General features: G+C 41.5%; 1 protein-coding gene across 1 annotated transcript; it reads right to left on the bottom strand.

The window, feature by feature from the left end:
• Positions 1-397: 397 nt before the first annotated feature.
• On the bottom strand, positions 398-16,297 carry LOC116943156 (protein phosphatase 1 regulatory subunit 14B-like). The gene is made up of 4 exons (XM_032955748.2): positions 15,460-16,297; positions 5,916-5,999; positions 5,369-5,401; positions 398-3,981 (listed from the first exon to the last, which is right to left on the bottom strand). The coding sequence occupies exons 1-4, from the start codon at positions 15,745-15,747 to the stop codon at positions 3,916-3,918; spliced, it is 471 nt and encodes a 156-aa protein (XP_032811639.2). The 5' UTR covers positions 15,748-16,297; the 3' UTR covers positions 398-3,915.
• Positions 16,298-17,352: the final 1,055 nt, after the last annotated feature.

Raw genomic sequence — 17,352 nt, 5'->3', positions numbered from 1 at the left:
TTTAAAAATACGTCATACAAAATAATAAAACTATTCAAAAATGAAAGTCACAAAAGGCTGGCTCAGGTGTTTTACAAAGCTTGCCATGCAGTCGTTGTTGGTAAATCAAATAAGAAGCACAGCAATTAGGTGGGACATGGGTGACCTTCTGAATGGCTTTCATATAAGCCGAGACAAGTGAACGCTTCAAGCCCTTCAATTCTGGGATGGCAGACATGAGTGGAAATCTCCAAGTCGGAAAAGTGAACAGAGAAGGCTGTGGATTGCATTTGTGTATAATGTACAGCACAAATATGGGCACACGCATACCAGAAAAAACAAGACACCAGTGAAATGTTACAAAAACAAATGAAAGTGACCCGTAATTTTGATTAATAAATCAAGGTGTTGACCAATGTGCTTTGAAGGTGCTTTATTTAGAGTCCACTCGTATGTACACAGACATTAAATAACAGCACGTGACCCAACGTACATCGGTAACATGAAAACACTGCAATACCAAAGACGGCAAATATACTTAACGTGTGTGCATTTAGATTTAAATTGTTTTGGATAAACAAACAAAAGCGCATTCCCATTATACATACAGAAGCAAATATGTAATTTTCCACCAGACCAGACCACACCACTTAGCTTATTTGTTTATAACAAAAGACACGAAGCTACACCTTTGTATGATACGAGTGGAAAATACCACAGTATACAAACTTGCACACCTTAAAAAAATGGTATTTGATTAGAAGAAATTAATGGTGACATTCCCCATTGATAACAATAACAAAGAGTATACATTATCGTTCAGTCACATAATTGTCTGTTGAAAATTAAGACACTTACATTCACTTGCAGATAATAAAATATTGATGTGTGCCATAAAACGTTATAGAAAACACCTTTGAGCACAAAATAAGCTGTGCTTAATATTCAAAACCAACCGTAATCTCAATCACAAGATTAATCTTTGCAAGCAAGAAAACACATTTGAATGAATTATTGTACATTTTGTTTTATCAAGGCCAAATACTTTTTTTACCAAGCTTATCTTGTTAATGCAGTTTGATTTACAGACCTTTAGAGTAGTTGCTTGTTTCTAAATCATATCTGACATTTCAATACCGCAGGCTTAAAATGTATCGGAAGCCGACACCCACTGACAGAAAACGGAGTGAATCTGTAGAGGGGCTGTAGATATCCACTCACACAGAGACAATATATTTTATTGATAAGTGCTTGAAATTCAATATAACCGGCCACGTGTCTAATCACTGTTTTAGTGATTGTAATCACTTAATGCAATGTGTTCAAATTATAAAATGTGGGTGAATTGACATTATGCACACCGACTCTAAAAAGAGTCTGATGATCTTCGCATGTTAATTGCAACCTCTGGTGTACTTTTATGTACAGATATCGATGACAATGGCGATTAAAGCAAGTGGTTGATTCACACTAACCCTGTAACATCACCATAATAAATCTAAAAGTATTTCCACTGCAACAGAAAGATCATCACTTCCATCCTGTGTCCACAGGGCACAAATAATAAAATCACAAACTACCACCCCAAGGCAAGAGCAGTACCGCTGTCATCGTTCTTCACACGCCAAATGGGGGGGGGGACCTTCCTTTCTCTTCCAGACAGCTGTCACATGTTGTTTAAACGATTTTCACAAGTTTGGATCACGAATCGTGCATGCGAACATTGACAGTTTGTGTATGTTAATCATAATAATAGGGTTTTCCTTTTTTTCTGGCAACAAAACTGCAACATTTTTACAAAGATTCATGTGTGCATTAACCACAATACCTGCAGTCAAAATGCAAACAAAAAACATACTATGATAATATATGCATTGTCCTTGAAACTGATTGGTTCACACCAAGGGACGGCTTTCTTTTGAGCCTCGACCCAATTGGTGCTCGACCAGATGACGTACGCCTATTATTATATTTTGGTACTGGCAAAGGAGGTCTAATGATATGTTAATGATGTCATGCAAGTAAGAGATGATCTGTAAAATGGGCGAGTGGCACAATCGGAGAGAGTTGAAACTGCCGAGTGTCAATGCTGACAGCGTCACGTAAATAGCAGTAACTTAAGGAAGCCACCATGCTGACACAACTTTACATTCCAGAATGCAGAAATTATTGCATTTGGTTTAAGTGTCATGAAAGTGTCGTGCCAAAATTATAGTAAAAACACGTTAAGGACATAAGACCAATATGCCAGTATTCACATTAAAAAATGTATGTGCATGTTTTATGACCGTATACATTCACAACACCTTCCAACGGCACTGCAGATGGTTGTAAGTGGAAACTCCTCATTTATTACTCGGACAGTATCAGTATTAATACTGAAAGGAATCATTTTTGTTTAAAAGCAAAAGTGTAAAATATAATTGAACCAATACAATTATTGGCAGTCAGCTTTAACAGTTTTCTTGCAAGCTTTCTTGCAAGCACAACAAGCCAACCGGATCTCATCGACTAAATCGGTTATAGGACACGCAAAAAATTCGAGACGACATAAAACACAAGTGCCAATAAATCTACTAACCAATCGGTGAAGTAGGCACTAGCACGCCATTTAACCTAGTATTCTCGTTTCAGGCATGGAAGGCTATCTCAACAAGCACCGAAATGACATTTACGATGTTTGTTGTGTGTAACAATGTACAATGAAAACACAATATACAGTACAAAAAAAAACACAAAATCCCCTAATGTTGAAAGCCAGTGGTTGACTGTGTGTAACAAAATACACATTTCCCAATGTGTGTGCACTTAAAAAAGTGGTATAAAAAATGTTCATGCTGTGGTACATGACACGATGATGACAAACAACTGTTTACACTGCAAGTAATGTGCTTAGGGGATTAACTATTCTTTTAGAATTCTTGGGTCTTTCAGTCACGGAGATAGGTTCAAAAAAATAATAATTAAAGTTTCAAGTTACATAGCTTTATCGCAAGCAATAAAGGACGTTTTAAAAAATAAGGATGCCATCGCCAAAAAATATGAACATTTTCTTTGGTTCTTTCAGTAAAGTCACGTAGAATGAGAATAAAATGATAAAATAAAACAATAAAATTCTCACGACGTGACTTTATCGAAAGAACCAAAGAAGATGAATCCTTGCAGTCACGAAAGCTTTAAATCGAAATATGAACATTGTCACGTGCAAAAACTGAATCGAAGCATAAAAAAATAAAGCCACCAACAACAACAGCAAAACAGAAGGATGTCATATTTGTTTGTATACACGTGTATATACTGCATTATTTTGCTTAAAATCCCAAGGATGAGTGTTTGTAGCAGCTCATAATCCAAGCATTAAACTACACTATACACACAGACCTCCACACATGTAAAAAAACTGTACAATCTCCATGTGTGTGGATACATGAAAACAAAAACGCATAGGTTTTACAAACTTACACTGAATGAGAATAAGCTGCAACATTAAAGGTAACAGTGTAATGACTAAACATTCAAATGCCACCGTCAAACATGAATGTAAAAAAGTTACGCCATGATGGTAAAAAAATGCACACGTCTTACCCTTTAATGAACCATAAGGAACATTTTCCAAAAACTTCACTATTGCGATCGTGGAAGGCATGTGCCTTTAAAGGTTGCAAATGCCAATAAAGTTAACTCGCACACGATATATTCCTGGAGTGTATCTTCAAACTACTTTACTACAAATGTGCCTTCATGGCTAGCGGTGTGCAAAATAATATCTGCTCTCAAAGTGTACCAAAGTTTGCCCTGTGATTTTTTTAAATATCCAATTTAGGGTTTTTTTGTTTGTCTTTTCGCTTTAAATACAAATTTGCGAGCATATTTTTATACAGGTGGCCACCATGGAGAGGAGTAGTTTGTTCCACTGCACGGCCAAGAGCCAGGTCTTTATTTTTTGTTAGTACTCAGTTTTTTCATGCCTTTTATTCTGGACAGCAGCTCCAAAACAAATTCCTGCACGAGCACACAGACAAATACAAATGTCAGGTTTATTTCTGTGTTCCATACTCTTTGGTTCTTTCGGTAAAGTCACGTAGGTATAAAATAAATAAAAATTGGATCCCTGCAGTCACGAAAACTTCAAATCTAGATTTCTGTGTTGGAAATGAGCTGCCTGGTGTACCTTACACAACAGAATTGCAATCTACTCAACCCATGCAAACTCTAGTGACAGTACAGCCATGGCCTAGCAACGAACGAATCAAATGTTTTAATGATTCACAGCCAGAGGAAACTATGCGGGCTCTATGCGAGTGAACGAGTGTTTTTATGGCAGCCTGGCCCAGCTGAACCAATCACAGACCCAAGACCCCAGGCTCATGTCTTTATTCTGTGCCACATTCTTAAGGACTCCGCCAACCCGAGAACCATAAATGGCATCACTCACAATGTCCCACATTACGTCCAGATTAGTCTTTAAAATACGAGGAATATTACAAATGCGATACATTTTAGCTCAAATTAGTCTATCCTAGCGACTGAGTGTTGAAATGTGTAAATATTTTTAAAAAATTACTTCGTTCTAATGTTTTTATTCAGGTACGCACACCGGTCCGGCAATAACGCCCCAGGGGTTTCTGGAGAAATGTTATATTTAAAGATCGTTCCCCAATTTGCAGAGCACGGGGAGAAAGCAGGCAAGGGCACGGAAGCAGGATTGGCCAAACCCATGGAAACTTTTGACTCGTGGAAATTGGGGACACAAGATTGGGCCAGCTCTAGGCCAGCTGAGACAAGTTCGCATTTGTTGTGAAAATGTGACAAAGACACTACAGTGCATCAGTCAACAAATTCACCACAGCACCCTCTTCTTACCTGACCTTTAAATGGACCTTTCGCTCTGCGTACGAAAATGTTTTTTTTCACCCACCTTTACAAAAGGCATTGCTAATTTTAGATTTGTTTATTGCCAAGCAATCCGTGACCAAATTGAGACTTTGCTGTCATCCCGACAGTTCTGTTCCTTCACCTGAAGAAGGCCACTTGTGTTGTGGCCGAAACGTCGTGATTTTTGTTTTACTTTTTTGACCTACGTGACTTTACCGAATAGAACCAAAGAGTACGTTACGCATAACCTTTATTACTCCAGGGTACATTCTGAAGTTTGAAGAAAAGAGCTCAGCAACTTGACATGGATATAAACCCACTGCCCACTTACTCACCTATACTAAAGGCATTTTAGGACAATGTAAATTTTGGTTATTATACGTCTCATGCTGCACAGTAAATAATGGGACCAATAAATCTCTCCAGATTGCAGGCTTGTGGTTCTGCTTCACTGTATGTGTTCTACAAGGTAATTTATTTAACTCTCTCTGGATTAAACTTAGCACCGGCTTACCTCTGAACTGCTGCAACATTCTTGTAAAATCTCCTGTAGAGACAGTCACATGGCTGTATTAGTGTATGACAGCTTTACAGGAGGCAAATAACCCTGCTGCATTTTAATGTACCTGAGAAACATGCACACATGTTAAAGACATTAATCATATCCAAAGGGATACTCAAAAGCACTGCAAATAAAATAAAAATACAGGATACCTGTTTTTAGTAAACCTGATATTCCAAGTCAAGGTCCTGCCTCGTCACTTCTCTTGGTACAAGCAATGGCAATTTTTTTTCTGGAGGCATCCAATCAAGTGCAGATGCTTATTCTACGGTGTAATGGTTATCACACTGGACTTGTAATCCAGGTTGCCAGCGCAATGGTTGCATTACCGTTAATGTAGTGGTGGTGTAGTATGTTGGTACTCACACCTCTTTCAAGACGTGTGGCCAATGTAGAAGAAGTAGGCCAAAATACCCTAAACAAGGGCTCTCAGAAGCTCCCTTTACATGAGCAGTGAGTTCACCTCTTGAGATAGCATTTTGCATTAACGTGCACTCACCCGTAACTGCTCAGCTCTCTCCTCATCCGTGTTCATATCCAGCAGCTGGTCAATGTCTATCTCCAGTTCAGGCATCTCTTCCTCCTGTTGTTCAAGACAAAGGGCAGCATTCTTAAAGTCGATACACACTCTTGACTAGCTGCATATACAAATACATAGCACATTCATATGCCACTGCTAGAACAAATTGCACAAAATAACGTATTGTGTATGCTTGTATCAAACATGAAGTAAAATCGCATCGATTGACATTTAATACAGTGCAACATTATGACATAAGCAGTGTGACCTCCAATTGTGGTGAAGCTGTTGAATAATCTTAACACAAACCACCTATGCAATTGTGCATGTAACAACAAATGCGTTCAATCAGCTGTAATTTAAACTACAAAACACAACCCACCAAGGGAGGCCATCGTCCCCACTGAGGAGCCAAGGTTATCTAATCTATCCAAACACCCCACGCCTTCCCATAATCATTGGCGGCATGCATTATTGAAGCCAGACGGAAACGAACATGAAAGCGGGCCGAAGCCACGGGGCTTCACTGCTGCACATCACATGAGACGAAGTGAACTGAACATTACAGGCCCGTGCACGATTAAAAATGCATGGCAGTGCGGTTATTGAAAGGTCTTTAACTTGCTGCTCAAAAGAGACCTTTGCCGTTAAGGATTTTTTTATCTATATAATTTAACCTTTACAAATACTCGGCTATTTCTCTCTTATTCAAGATTCTCTTTTTAAGTTTTCCCTCTTCTAGTTCGTATTATAGATTATGCATAGCTATACCATTTCACAAATTAGGCAATTTTACAGTCACAATGTAAAAAAGTATCCTAATATGAGGTGTCATTTTAAAGTAGTTATTAAAATTTAGAAAAATGGCCTACATGCATGTTGAACTTCTTTCACCCATACATATAAAACCGTGCTAGAAACCCCCAGTTTAATTTACACAACTGAATCATGATCCCAGTACAAATATTTAACCTCATCTGAGAAGGGCTGGCACTGGTATTCTATAAGCATTTCTTCCTTATCACTAAAGGTGGATAAAATATAAAAAAATGAATGACAGTCCTATTTTGGTTGACTTACTATGGCCATGTTTATACTTGTGAATAATCCCATATTTCAAATATCTGAAAGATACATGCAAAATTGTGCAACTGCCCAGTGACAAGACAACACTTATCCAGGAGTGTCAAGTTTATTTTGTTTAACCAGGTAAGAATTCAAGATACCCAGGATAGTTTAATTTGCCAGAGTAAGCTGGGGCATCAGTCTGCCAGTAAGGGGAGATCATGGCTATGTATAATCCCGATTGAGTAATTTGAAAGTAATATTTCAAATTTGGGCCATGATGCCAGCACAAAATGGCCTAGTTTTTTTGCGACTGACATCAGGTGATCTTTAACATCCACTCTGAAGGATACTGTCGTGTATGGCTTTAACACCCGCAGTAATAATTTGGGCGGCCGCTAGGTTTCAACCGTGAACCTCTAAACAGGCTGCGAACAGACTACTGCTAGGCCATGTTACCATACAATTTCATTCATGCCTCAATATTTTTCAAAAATATAATTTCAGAATGTTTACGTCTGTAAAAATATCAATGTGCATTTATTGACATAACAAAAAAATACAAAAGTTAATGCATAACATAATTGACTGAAGTAAAGATATGCTTGTGAAGATTACACATTGTTATATATAAATGTCAAAACCAATACAATACCTTTCGATTTAAAGCTTTCGTGACTGCAAGGATTCATCTTCTTGGTTCTTTCGGTAAAGTCATGTAGAATGAGAATAAAAAATAAAACAATAAAATTATCCCGACGTTTCGGCCACAACACAAGTAGCCTTCTTCAGGTGAAGGAACAGAACTGTCGGGACGACAGCAAGGAACAGAACTGTCGGGACGACAGCACTGTTCCTTCACCTGAAGAAGGCTACTTGTGTTGTGGCCAAAACGTCGTGAGAATGTTATTGTTTTATTTTATTTTATTGTTTTATTCTCATTCTACGTGACTTTACCGAAAGAACCAAGAAGATCAATACAATACCATACATATAAAAAGTGATTTGTGCAGGCAGTGATGCATTTATGTAATGCTGTTTGTAAAACACTTGGCCTCGTACATAAAGGCCAAGATTGTAGTGGACTTTGAAAAAAGAATGCAGTCACATGTAACAAAACATTTACGAGACTACGGTATTGTAAAATGCAAATCCCTGAACGCCAGTGAGAATGGGCTAACTTTACACCCTCTCTAAATGGAGGAACACATAGGTAATATTACAGCCCCGACAACGACTCAAACACCTTCCTGGTATAATAGAGGAGTTTTTGGGTTAGATCGCGTAAATAAATGTGTCGTTAAAACCCACCACCACCCGACACAGCCAACTAGTAAGGGTTATTCAACGTAAACAGAACGTGCCAATTCGTCACTAGTACAGCACACCGGTGTGTTGGAGAGCCAAGCCAAAATAAAAGCCTACATGTTAAACTGACCTTCCCGGTAATAAGCAAATTTGTAAATAAAAAAAGGAAAAAAATAGTACATAACTAAATAAAAAATAAAGCTAAATACAATTTTTACTTTTGTTCATAATCTCCCTTTGCTTTGGGATGTTTGCCTGCAGCTTAAACAAAACAAAGTAATATCTGTCCAAGGAATATCATGTCAAACATCCCAGTGCCATAACAGCACCAAACCCACAGGCTGAAGGATGCCTGACAGTTATTGCGGTTTTCAGTTGCCCTATCCTATTATTTTTAACCCAGCGGCCATAGGCAATGCTAATTGTTACATTAATGTTCTAGCAGCACTATGGCTGAAACCTTTTTCCAGTGACAATGCGCTGAAAACACATTCCTGCGGAGGGAGCTGGTAAGAACGTTGGGTTGCTCGGTCAATGGCCAGGGTCAACGGCGGCACCACGTGGTGTATTCCGCAAATATGCCCGACTGTGAGGGCGGGCACAAGCCGGCGTGAGTAGGTTAAACGTTGAGTTTTATAAGGGCACCACAGGGTGACCAGCCCCTCCTCCCCCTCCCCACCCTCCCCACCCAGCCCCTCCCCACCCGCCCCTCCCCACCCAGCCCCTCCCCACCCTCCCCTCTCCACCCAGCCCCTCCCTCTCCACCCAGCCCCTCCCTCCCTACCCACCCCCTCCCCACCCAGCCCCGCCCCTCCCATTTTTGGATGCACGACGGACGGACACAATAATCCCCTGAGGGCTGGTGGTGTAACCAGGAGGTTCCTACCAGTATAAGAAGATGAGAGTAGAAGCAGTATCTGTAAAGACAATTGCTCATTTGAGTATTGGGGCAAACTCATTGGCAAGAATAAGTTGTGTTTACACATAAAACAAAGAATTGCTAATTTTCCTCAGTCCTATCACATTGCGTTTTAAAACACAGTTATTGCTCGACTTTGAAGGATATGAGCAAAATAGCAAGTATGCTATAAAGTATACTACCAAATGTAAAAAAAAATATCTGGGCCAAATAACTTCTACTCGCATAGCTCGAGATTAGGCAGAATTATTTAAGCCTAGCAGCTACACTTCCTTGCTGTAATAATGTATCGGCATGGTAATGTCTAACCATGAGTTATTAAATACAATGTTCGCACAAAAAAACGTAGATAGGGGCATACAATATTTTGCACGAATGGCTCTTAAATAGTGCGACCTTGCTGCAAGACAGGACATGAAGGTAATGATAATGATTCAATCAAGTAGATGTCACACTATATAAGAAAAAGTACTGCCAACTTCAGTTCTTAAAAAGGGATGCCACGCCTAATGGTCTAACCACAGACTAAGTCAATCTTCGACTTAACTTGGCCTCACCCAGCATTGCATGAACGTCAGAGTCTTCTTAATTTTCACAAGTAACCATGAAAATGTGACCACACTGAGACCCAGTGGTGGTGATAAAGCTGGAACTTGATATTCTAGTTCAGATTTTCCAGGCATTCAAACACATCGTTGTTGTCAATGATTGCCAAGGGACACCAAATGTCTGTGTTAAAATTGCCAAATCCCGCAGGGAAAGGAAAGCATGAAGAAATAAAGTATTCAACCCTTGCAAAGTGCAAGCGGCACACAGAAGCCCTCACTGAAGCTCCATTGATCGAAGTTGACTCAGCGCAAATTCTCTGAGCTCATTAATGTGCCTCACCGGACTTCTCCGTGACCTCTGCAAGGATTAATTCCCTGCATCAGTCAGGCAGCCATTTGTTTCTGAAGGACCGCCCGTGTGCAATGGATCGGTAATCTTTAACGAAAATAGAGTTGGTTTGAATGCAGCTCTGCTGGACATGTTTTCTTACAATGCCATGCTACTATGTTCCGGGCTATATAAAATGTAAGGCAGCACATGAAATATAAAGTGTTTTTGTCTGTCTGTGTAATACTTGGGTACTTCTGTAGTCATAACCATTCAGGCAACGCGAGCCTCTTCCAGCAACGCCACAGCTCTTCTGATGGACATCTTTGCTACACTGCAGATTTTACATTTTCCCAAGGTCCCATTTGTCTCGGTAGGCAGTTATTAACTTGTTATCTGTCAATGAATTACACCCGAGTAGGGTGACAGCTCTCTGCATGACTACATCGTGGGGCAGTAATGTCAAAGGCAGCAGTAGCCAGCAATCTTTCATGATCTGAAATATTGTCAATGCACAAAAATACATAATGGCTGTGTACAATGGCCATAAAAATATATTCCACCACAAATGTACTTGTTAATACTAAATCCTTGTAATACAACAGTGGTTTGTCCAAGGTTGCATACGATTGGGCACCACGTCAAAGAATGTTGCAATAGCATTTTAACACTCAAAGGGAATAACCAAGATCACCCGCATAAAAAAAAACTACAAACATCATTGTTTAAGAATGTTAAGTGCCAACTCTTTCAATTCAGATATGCAACTTGTGAATTATAAAGTAGTGCCTGTAGTTTTTGCACGTTGCTGCTTTATACAATAATTTGATTGAATTTAACAGAAACCTTTTAAAACGCTAAATAAACATTGCTAGAACGTGCACCACACACAATAAGACAATTGTAATTTGTGACTTTTATATATTTTGAAAATCGAATATTGCATAAGTGCATATTTCGTGATAAATCTGCTTTGCAAGTGCAAATAACCACACCCATGACTTCAGCTGGGATACTATATAAATCCAACTCATTCCTTGAGACACATTCTAAAAATCACCACTCCAAATTAAGGAGTTTATTTTTCAAACTAAGGATTATTTTAAATAAAATTTTCCAAAATAAATAACATTTTATCAATGTAGGATTAATATGCGTTTTCATCATTCACAAGTCCTCTGAGGTTTCGCTGACAGTCTGGCTGGTTGACCTTTCCTAGGCTCCGAAACCCAAATGTTATTACAATACTTTAAAAGGTCAAACAGATGAAACTTTAGACCTGTGCATATACCAAATAATGTATGGATAATTGCACAACCTTTTCACCAAGGTAGGGCCACTGGCCTATGCATGTTGCTGCCACGTGTACGACGATAAACAATCGTTTCAGTTAGTCCGTGTGGCGTGTATACCGAAATAACAAACACTGTTTGTGTGCAGTGTTAGTTCCAGGACTATTTATTCGTTATTATACACGTTAGAAACTGCGCACAAAAATCAGTTTGCACACCTTCAATGGTACGTAATACTGCACTTGTACAGCAAATACACAGTGCAATGCAGTATAGCGTATTACCATCATCATCCATGATCAATACACTGCTAGGCGAAGACCTCGATTAAAAGCTGCTACAAATGCAACGTGTTTATGTTTCAAACGAGCATGAACGGAAAGGTGATCTCCTAACAGCCCTGAGCTCCTGTCACTTCCAGACTCCTCTGGCCAGGAGCCAGTCACTCGATGCAAGTTGTGTATATTCTATAAATCGTGCATGTTGTACTGTGTAGTGCATGTTGTACTGTGTAGTACAAATACCGTGAGTTGTGTATAGAGTGCACAATACGGGATATAAAATAAACTACTTTAGTATACGCTCTATACTGCAGGGTATTGTGCACTCCCGTTAATATGTATCGTGTAGATAGTATCCAGTGGTTTATGTTGTATATTTGTCACAGTACGCCATATATTTTGCTGTGTATAACAAAGTACACGTATTGTGGACTGTAAATAGTGCACAGATACACAATACATTGAACCCAGCATACGGTATTGTACAACAGACAGTATGCTGGACAACACACACAATACTGTATAAACACTACAATGCATTATGCAAAATAGTGTTATACACAAATACAGTAGACCAGTGTATGACTATAGTAGTATACTGTGCAGTATTGTACATAGTGTATTCTTAAGTATACAATAGTGTTATACTATACAAAACATTATGTTAGAGAACAAACGACACTAAGTACTTTTGCATGACGATGAATAGAAGTTCTATAATACAATGCAAATGTAATACATGAATGTATATACAGTGTGCTCTACTGCTGTGCACACCATGTGGCATACACTGCAATGTGGACACTCACTCAGTACACTACTATATACTGTAGAGTAGAAACTTAAGGTACTAAAGTATATATGCACTATACACTCTATAAACAACACATTCTTTGGAGTGTGTGACTTCTCTAAGTTTCCACGCGATAAGCCACTTCGTTTAGCTATCATTTGTGGCCAAGTCGCTGCTGAAAAAGAGCTACATAGGACCTCAAGTGGGCCTTACCAAGTAAATATATAGTTTTGAGTTTAGTTTACTATACAACAGTACATCGTACACTGAACATACAATCCCATAACTGTCAACCCCTTATCAATGCCTTCCTTATTACAGACCAATTCAGACCTTATTGGTCACCCCGTGCCCCTTATAAATCTCAACGTTCACCCTACAAAGTCCCATCACAAGGGAGAAACACAAATAGACACAACACAATTTTTGCAAGGTATGGACCCGAAAACTAAATTTCCCTGTACAAGAATTCAAGTAAATCGTATGGGTTTGCTGATATGCACTATTATACCACTATATGACTGTACCACCACTACACTATAACACTACACTACCATACCTGTTAATCTCTTATCAGTGCCTACCGTATTACAGACCAATTCAGACCGTATTGGTCACCCCGTGCCCTCATAAATCTCATCGTTTATCCTACAAAGTTCCAGCACAAGGAGAGAAACACAAACAAGAAGACCAAAAATCACATTTCCGTTCTTGCCCGTAATTGAAACGACTCCACGTCGCACGGACCTGACAACTCAATTTCCCCCCGTACAAGAAGGATACGGTGTTGTTGGACACGGCATTATGGCTCAGTTATTCACACTCCATGGAACAGCTACACACACATACTCCATGCTACACACACACACACTCCATGGAACATCTACACACACACTCTCCATGGAACATCTACACACACACACTCCATGGAACATCTACACACACACACTCCATGGAACATCTACATACACACACACTCCATGGAACATCTACACACACACACTCCATGGAACATCTACACACACACACACTCCATGGAACATCTACACACACACACACTCCATGGAACATCTACACACACACACACACTCCATGGAACATCTACACACACACACACACTCCATGGAACATCTACACACACACACACACTCCATGGAACATCTACACACACACACACACTCCATGGAACATCTACACACACACACTCCATGGAACATCTACACACACACACTCCATGGAACATCTACACACACACACTCCATGGAACATCTACACACACACACTCCATGGAACATCTACACACACACACTCCATGGAACATCTACACACACACACACACTCCATGGAACATCTACACACACACACACTCCATGGAACATCTACACACACACACACACTCCATGGAACATCTACACACACACACACTCCATGGAACATCTACACACACACACTCCATGGAACATCTACACACACACACACTCCATGGAACATCTACACACACACACACTCCATGGAACATCTACACACACACACACACTCCATGGAACATCTACACACACACACACTCCATGGAACATCTACACACACACACACTCCATGGAACATCTACACACACACACACTACATGGAACATCTACACACACACTCCATGGAACATCTACACACACTCCATGGAACATGTACACGCACACACTCCATGGAACATGTACACGCACACACTCCATGGAACATGTACACGCACACACTCCATGGAACATGTACACGCACACACTCCATGGAACATGTACACACACACACTCCATGGAACATCTACACACACACACTCCATGGAACATCTACACACACACACTCCATGGAACATCTACACACAAACACTCCATGGAACAGCTACACACTCCATGGAACATGTACACACACACACTCCATGGAACATCTACACACACACACACACTCCATGGAACATCTACACACACACACACTCCATGGAACATGTACACACACACACACTCCATGGAACATGTACACACACACACACTCCATGGAACATGTACACACACACACACACTCCATGGAACATGTACACACACACACTCGCCATGGAACATGTACACACACACTCCATGGAACATGTACACACACACACTCCATGGAACATCTACACACACACACACCCCATGGAACATCCACACACACACTCCATGGAACATCCACACACACACACCCCATGGAACATCCACACACACACACCCCATGGAACATCCACACACACACACTCCATGGAACATCCACACACACACACTCCATGGAACATCTACACGCACACACTCCATGGAACATCTACACGCACACACCCCACGGAACATCTACACGCACACACTCCATGGAACATCTACACGCACACACTCCATGGAACATCTACACGCACACACTCCATGGAACATCTAAACACACACACACTCCATGGAACATCTACACACACACTCCATGGAACAGCTACACACACACTCCATGGAACAGCTACACACACTCCATGGAACATCTACACACACTCCATCGAACATGTACACACACACACTCCATCGAACATGTACACACACACTCTATGGAACATCTACACGCACACACTCCATGGAACATCTAAACACACACACTCCATGGAACAGCTACACACACTCCATCGAACATGTACACACACACTCCATGGAACATGTACACACACACTCCATGGAACATGTACACACACACACTCGGTGCAGCAAATGGCACGCGGTCGCTTTGCACACTGGCGTCGTCCATGGAACCCCACCGACTGACCAGGGTGCTGAACGGACAGCCGGTGGCCGGTGGTGGCGAGCCCAACACGAGCAACAACCCCGGGGCAACGCGGACGAGAGAGAACACAACAACAACAACTACGTGCGGTGTCGTGTGGTGGTGGACACGCGCGAGAAAGCCACGGAGGGAAGGGTAAAAAAGCAAGTCCCCCTACGTCGCAGTCGTAGAGGAGGTGTAGCCTCTCGTCTATCCACTCCTCCAGGTCCAGCCTCTTCTGCAGCTCCTTGCGGTTGTACTTGACGGTCACCTTGCTGCCCGCTCGCCTGCCGTGAGGCATGGGCGGCGCTGCGCCTCCACCAGGGTGGACCGGCCCCTGTTGTTGCTGCTGCTGTTGTTGTTGTTCTCCATGTCCTGGTTGTTGTTGTTGTTTTCCGTTCCCTTGCGCCGACTGCGTGGCGGTGCCTACCCCTGGCCCGGCCTCGAAGCAAACTCGTGCAGACATCAGCAGCGGGCCCAGTCCTCCTTCAGCCGCCTCCTTGTGACGATGATGTGGTTGGGATTATGATGAGGTGGTGGTGATGATGATGATAAAGCGCCGACTTGTATGTGCTGATGGTGGCGGGGATGATGCCGATACTATAAGTGATAATTATCGTGGTGGTGTTGATGCTGCTTATCGCAGGTGATAATGACGACAGTGATTATTACGTGACAATTATGGTGGCGATGATGATGTTAATGTGTTGGTGGTGATGTGGTTGGTTGGTGGTGGTGACGGTAATTACGTGACTGCGTGATTAATTTAAGCGATGATTAAGCTGATTGTGCCGACACTTAGCAACTAAGCGTATGACGACGTTGATGGCTTTAACGCAACTGCTGTGAAGCCACTTAACGAGTGAAATTAACGTTACCGGCACTTCATATAAATCACGCGTCTGCTTTGTTGTTGTTGTAAACGACGTTGTTTTACTTCTCTGTACCACCGCGACAGCGAGGAGGAGAGCGCTCAGACGGCGCCTCCTGCCTCAGTCTGCGGCTTATATAGGGGAGGTGGTGCTGCTGTGGGGGGGGGGGAGGTCGGAAAGAATCTACGGCGGCTCGATTCAAACTAATCGATTCCCCCGCCCATTCGTGCGTATAAGGAATCGCACATTGTGCGAGCACGATTAATCGAAAGGGAGTCGATTACGTTCGCGTTGGGGTTTGCTGTGCACCATAGGGCTGCCCCCAATCTCCTGTCCCGACTCTTCAAGCTGCTGGCGATTAGATTTGATCTTGATTTAAAGATTATATTTCACTTTAAATTCCTACTTCCAACAACGTTCGTCAATAATAAAACTGCCTTCTGCTCTAAAGGGATATTTACATGGAATGTAGAAGATGCGACGTTTCGGGCAATGGCCCTTCTTCATAGCACGTGTGAATAAAATTCCTACTGAAGGGCATATCTGGTCCTATGGACGAGTTGAACCTTCCCCATGAGCCTTGCCACCCCGATCCATCCCACTAAGCCCTCTCTCCCTTTGCCTTGTCGGATCTGCCCTTTTGCAATTTGTTTTGGAAAATAACGAGATACATACTTGAAATATAAACATTACACAAATTAAAAAAAATATGCAAGCGTGTGGTAACAAACAAAAACACAATCATTATCCCGTGACCAAAAATATCCCAGAAGCCGCCCGATCTCGTCAGATTTGTTGCAAGCTGAGCAGGTTTGATCCTGGTTTTTGTGCCTGAATGGAGTGACCATCGTGCTTGACAGGTGCTATAGGCTGCTGCGGGGCTACTGTGGTGGGCTGCAGAAGAGGCAGTGCAGCAACATCACCTGCTGTCCTGCACCCACGTCTATTCTCCCCACTTACAGCAACCCGCATGCATTGACCGGCGTGGTGAAGTATGGTCAAATAGCCTCGACGACCTGCGACGGTTTGCGAGGTCTTCATCCAGCAGTAGATTAACAAGGAAGCTGTACATGTACTGTAATAAAATAGTAAAGTATTTATTTGGGTGAGATCGCGTTAACATAAACGCGTCGTGGAACCGGCCACCACCCGGCACCGCCAATCAGTAAGGGTTGTCACGTGAACCATCCGCGTGCCAA

This window comes from Petromyzon marinus, chromosome 17 (assembly GCF_048934315.1).
Source record: "Petromyzon marinus isolate PM22_M1 ecotype Great Lakes invasive population chromosome 17, UKy_Petmar_22M1.pri1.0, whole genome shotgun sequence".
In the NCBI taxonomy this organism is placed as follows: Eukaryota; Metazoa; Chordata; class Hyperoartia; order Petromyzontiformes; family Petromyzontidae; genus Petromyzon; species Petromyzon marinus.
The sequence above is the reverse complement of the archived record's forward strand: the minus strand, read 5'-3'. Positions and strand labels throughout refer to the sequence as shown.